Source organism: Oryx dammah, unplaced genomic scaffold (genome assembly GCF_014754425.2).
Source record: "Oryx dammah isolate SB20612 unplaced genomic scaffold, SCBI_Odam_1.1 HiC_scaffold_15, whole genome shotgun sequence".
Classification (NCBI taxonomy): domain Eukaryota; kingdom Metazoa; phylum Chordata; class Mammalia; order Artiodactyla; family Bovidae; genus Oryx; species Oryx dammah.
The window spans coordinates 48901457-48906917 of NW_024070199.1; the positions used below are offsets into that span (position 1 = coordinate 48901457).

A 5461-nucleotide genomic window follows, 5' to 3' on the forward strand; every position below is an offset into this window, starting at 1 on the left:
CCGCGTTTCGGGACTTGATTCCGAGCCGTGGCCGAGGCCCGATCAGCCCGTCCGACAGCGCTCGGGCACTTTCGGCCAGGAGGCGGCGGCGAGCCGAGACGCGAGGGGATCCCGGCTCGGGAGCGTCGGCTCTTCTCGGCTCCTCCTCGGGCGGGCTCGGCTCCCGAGGCGGGCGGAGCCGGTGGCGCCAGAGCTTCTAGGCCGGGCCGCGCCGCGTCGGAGGCCGGCAGAGTCGGCCTCACAGTAGGTGCCTTCGCCGGCCGAGGACGCGCCGGCGCGGCCCCCTGAGCGCGAAGCGGGGCCGGCGCGGAGTCGCTCGGAAACCCTCGGGCGGCCTCGGACCAACTCGGCCTGAGTCGGCTCCGCACTTCGGCCCACTTCGGCCCAAGTCGGCCCTCGTCGTCTCTGGACGGCAGGCCTCGGCTTGGCTCGACCGCGCCGCTTCGCGCCGGTTCGGCTCCTGTTCGGGTGGCGCCGGCTCGGCTCGGCGCGCGGCCTCGGGCGGCCTCGGCTCGGTTCGGGCGACCCTCCTCCGGAGGGCTCGGCTCGGCTCGGCCCGGCTCGGGCGGCCTCCTCGGGCGGCGCGCTTCGGGCTCCGTCCCGGCCTTCGGGCGGCCCCGGCCGGAGCCTTCGGGCGGGCTCGGCGGAGTCCGGATGGAGGACTCGGACTCGGCCGCCAAGCAGCTGGGCCTGGCCGAGGCGGCGGCGGTGGCGGCCGCGGCCGCTGTGGCGGCGGCGGCCGCGGCCGCGGCGGGAGGCGAGGCGGAGGAGCCGGTGCTCAGCAGGGACGAGGACTCGGAGGAGGACGGAGACTCGGAGTCGGAGCGCGAGACGCGGCGGGTGACGGCCGTGGCGGTGATGGCCGCCGAGCCCGGGCACATGGACATGGGCGCCGAGGCCCTGCCGGGCCCCGACGAGGCCGCTGCGGCCGCCGCCTTCGCAGGCAAGTGCCGGCCGCCGGCGGTTCGCGCCCACCTGCCCGCACCTGCCGCGCGCCCGCCCCGCTCCCTCGTCCCCCGCGCACACCTGCCCTGCCTCCGCCCAGCACGCCCGCCCGCGCACGCACGTCGTGTGCCCCGTGGTCCTGCACGCCTGCAGCGCCCCGGCCCTTTCCTGCCGCACACTTGCTCCCTGAACGCCTTTCCCTCCCTTCAGGGTTGCGTTCCTTCCGGAACCTTCTCCGCACCTGCTTCTTGCCCTGCCCGCTCTCCCCTCTTCATGTCCTGGTTGCTGGTGACACGGGGATCAGGTCCTCGCCTAGCGGAGCGCGGGGATGGGCGTGTCTGGTCACCTAGAATCCTGCTGGCCGGGTCCAGATGGGACTCCAGATGGGAGTGAGGCGCGCTCAGTCAGGGAGGGCTCGCAAGCGTTGGGGGGGCAGTGGCTCTGGAGGCCGGGACCCTGTTCCTCAGTGCTCCCTCTGGCCTGTCCCCATGCCCCCGCCCCCCGCCTCGTTTCCTTGATGGGTCTTCCCTTCCGCGTTTTTGTTCTTGATGAACAGAACATGCTCATTCTCAAGGTTCTTGAGCCACGCCCCAAAGCGCCCTTTAGAGGTTGTGCCTCCCTGGGACACCATCCTGAAGGAGGCAGACACTTTCCCAAGGGACGGCCCCTCCCACGTGAGGCTCCGCGTTGGCCCCCAGAGCCAGGCGCTGGAACCCTTGGGGAGTGTCCTCAGGCTCTTCTTCCAGAAGGAACTTCACGGGTTTCAGAACTGGACAGCAGCCTCCGCATCCAGGTGCTCCTGAGTTTATCTGGCGCTGGAGGTGCTGGGTGGGGCCAGCTCCCCTGCTCCCCGCCTTGCCTCTGGTCTGCCTGTGCTGGGGTCTTTTGGGATTCTCGCAGAAGCATGGGAAGAAAGATTTGTGGCCCTTAAATAAGGGTTCCATTTTCGTTGCTAAACTAGTTGAACATTGAGATCTTGAACAGTCAGGTTTTTCTTCAGATTTATTTTTGCTCACATCTTTCTGAAGGCGGAAAGGAAATATGATGCTGTTTGTCCTGACGTCAGAGAAATGTCCGACATCAGTTTGGTTTTTTTAATTTTTGACTTTGCTGGGTCTATTGCTCCGTGGGCTTTTCTGCTGCTTCACTGCTGCCAGCTGTGCATGGAGGCTGCTGCCAGCTGTGCGTGGAGGCTGCTGCCAGCTGTGCGTGCAGGCTGCTGCCAGCTGTGCGTGGAGGCTGCTGTCGAGCTGTGCTGCACAGGTTTCTCATTGCAGTGGCTTCTCTCGTTGCGAAGGTCGGCTCTAGGCTGTGTCAGCTTCGGTAGTTGCGCCTCCTGGGCTCAAGAGCACAGGCTCAGTAGTTGTGGTGTATGGACTTACTTGCCCTGCTGCATTTGGGATCTTCCCAGACCAGGGATCGAACCCGTGTCTCCTGTATCGGCAGGTGGACTCTACCACTGAGCCACCGGGGAAGCCCCAGTCACGTCAGGTGCTTGGTTTTTTTTCCTTGCACAGTTTTATAGTTGTGTTTTTTGAGTGTGTTAAAACTTGGTTGCTGTGGGTTACTGAGGTCAGGTGACTCCTGGGTTTCGGTAGCTCAACAGGACACCGTGCTGGGCTGAGGTTGCCTCCTCTGGGCTGCTGGCCAGGTGTGTAGACCTGAGCATGGGCTCAGGCCCCTTAGCCCCAGGCTCCCTGGGAAACGGTGGAGAAGACAGACGGGGGGCAGGGATCTTCAGAGCAGTTCAGTGAGTGCAGGTTGACAGATGTGCGGGACCCTCTGTCAATCTGAGCACCTCTGCCAGGCACAGACACAGCTAGGCTCGGGACATTCCAGAACGCAGTGCCGTCCCTGGAGTGGGGCGAGCAGCAAGGGAAGGCTGTCAGGGCAGCCTGTCAGGTGTGGGCTGTGGCGGGGGTGCAGGGAGGTAGGGCACGCAGGCTGCTGGGAGGGGCCAGGCTCCATGTTGGGCGGCGGGGGGCACCGGCAGGTCTGATGGGTTTCAGGAAGAAGAGGTCAGTGGCAGGTCGAGGTGATGGAGGGGGAAGGAGGGGTGGACCTCAGCCAGAACCGTGCTGACCCGTGGGGTCTGGGAGGGTCCCCACAACGAGGGAGGGGACTCTGGGTTTTGAGAAGCTCCTTCTGGATGTTTTTTTTTTTTTCCTAGAAGGGAGCAGGAGGCCAGGGCAGTGTGGCAGAACTGTGACCAGCTCAGTGGGTCTTCACGGTGTGTGGCAGGCTCTGCGGGGATGGAGAGGTGGCCTCTTACCCTTGGAAGGACCAGGTTGATCAGACTGTGGTCTGGAAACTTTGGTTGGGCATTTCATGCCCAGGGTGAGGCCTCCCTTGGCAGTTCAGGGACCTGCCGTGGCAACTGCCCACCACGCCGTCCCCTGGTGGCCTCTGGCTCCGGCCAGGCGCTGAGTCGAGCTTCCATGTTGCAGAGGTGACCACCGTGACTGTAGCCAGCGTGGGTGCCTCGGCAGACAACGTCTTCACCACGTCTGCAGCGAACGCCGCCTCGCTCTCAGGCCACGTGCTGGTAAGACCCGGGGCCAATTCTGGCCCCAAGGAGGGTGGCCCATTCCCCGGGGACCCTGAGCCCGCCGTCCGCCGAGCGCCCCGGGGGAGTGCCTGGGGCTCGGTACACTTGGAAGCAGAGTTGTCACTGGGACGGCGACCAGCAGGAAGCTCGCTCTCGAGTGTGAGGGCGGCAGGTTGGTGGAGGCCTCAGGGACGCAGGTTTAAGAGCGTGGGTTTATATGCTCTGGTGCCCGGAGACACCGGCCGGTAGCCAGGCAGCAGCTCCATGCCTTGGGCTGGTGTCCGACCCAGCAGCGGGCTCTCTGGTCCCGAGGGCCGGGAAGTTAGGGCACCCACGTCCACAGGCTCTGACGACAGGAAGGCCTGGAATCTGGTGCGACCTTCCTGGACGCCGACAGGGAGAGGGTGGCTCAAGTTTCCGCGCGTCCCTTTCCGCGCGTCCCGCCTGCCTCATTAGAAAGACCCTTTGTGGCTCTCGAACCAGCACAAAGCATTCTGCTTTTCTGCTCCAGAGTCACACGAGTCCAGCAACTCACACTCACGCAGGGTCGATGTCCTGACTGAGGTGGTGACCCCGCAGGTCTGTGAGAGCAGGCTGGGTGTGCGTGTGCCTATGGGTGGGGACCCTCAGTCCCGCGGTCGACTCCTCACCTCCCCTGGTGTGAAGGCAACGTTTTCAGAGAGGAGCAAAGGTCTCTGCTTCAGTGTTTCCCTCTCAGCGTGGTAGCAGGAGCATGTCCCAGACCTTGGTGTGCAGTGCGCCGGGGTCCCTAGTCCACTGCAGGGCTATCTGGGCGAGGCCGTGAGGTGTGCCCGGGGGCAGTCGGGGTGGGCTCAGCTTCCACACGGGCAGAATGGGGCGTCTCACTGGCCCAGGGGAGGCAGTTGAGGTCACAGCAGCATACAGGCCCATGGGGAGGCATGTGGGCAGTGTGGCCTGGGAGGCCCCTGCTCTGGATGGGACTTGGGCATGAGAAATGGTCCCATACCAACCAGATCTTGGCTCCTGTACCAATGGCCTTGGCCTCTTGGAGACCGTCCCTTGAGACCTGTGACCTTGTGAGAGCTTCCAGGGCAACACTCATTGCTGGGAACAGTGAGGGCCTGTTCCCTGAGAAGACAGGGCCTTTCCTGTGCTGAAAGCATGTTTATCCCTTAATTTGTGCAAGCCACGTGAGCATTTGCTCAGGGCCACGCAGACCTCGCCCCTGGTTGGTCTTGGCTCGGAGTCTGGCAGAGGCCCCCCCAGGGGCGGTGTCATCTGGAACCTGTCTGGGGGACCACAGCCTGGTGCAGAGGGGTGCTGTGGCTGTCCCTGAGACGTTGGGTGTTCTGTCCTGCAGTCGGGCAGGACAGCCCTGCAGATCGGGGACAGCCTGAACCCCGAGAAGGCCACGCTCATCGTCGTGCACACGGATGGCAGCATTGTGGAGACCGCCGGGCTGAAGGCACCTGCAGCGCCTCTCACCCCAGGTACTGCCTGCCCGCTCCGGGCCTCCGGGGCCAAGTGCCCCCTGGGCTGCTGGAGTGTATTCCTGGGTGAGCTTCTGTGTTTTGTGGGGAGCTTAAATATCGAACACTGTTTAAGTAGAAAATGTTCCCGGCAGGGAGCGTAGCCCGGGGTTGTGGGGGCGGGGTGCTGAGCTGAGGAGGACCTGAGAGTCGAGCTGTCCTGTGCTTCCCTGTGGTCCAGGCTGCGCTCAGGGTCTCTCACGCTCACGGTGCTTTCTTTGCTCAAGGACCTCAGTCTCCTCCGACTCCTCTGGCTCCCGGTCAAGAGAAGGGTGGCACCAAGTACAACTGGGACCCGTCGGTGTACGACAGTGAGCTGCCCGTGCGCTGCCGCAACATCAGTGGCACCTTATACAAGAGCAGGCTTGGCTCAGGTGGGCGGGGGCGGGCCCAGGAGCATGGGGGCGGGCCCAGGAGCATGGGGGCGGGCCCAGGAGCATGGGGGCGGGCCCAGGAG

At 64.7% G+C, this 5461-nt stretch overlaps 1 protein-coding gene across 1 annotated transcript in view; it reads left to right on the forward strand.

Annotated features, from left to right (window-relative positions):
• Positions 1 to 548: 548 nt before the first annotated feature.
• Positions 549 to 5461, forward strand: part of DEAF1 (DEAF1 transcription factor) — a 13810-nt gene continuing 8897 nt past the window's right edge. The window contains exons 1-4 of the mRNA XM_040255454.1: positions 549 to 943; positions 3393 to 3490; positions 4836 to 4965; positions 5232 to 5378. Coding sequence (XP_040111388.1) covers positions 655 to 943; positions 3393 to 3490; positions 4836 to 4965; positions 5232 to 5378 — 664 coding nt within the window. The 5' untranslated portion in view covers positions 549 to 654. The remainder of the gene's footprint in view (positions 944 to 3392; positions 3491 to 4835; positions 4966 to 5231; positions 5379 to 5461) is intronic.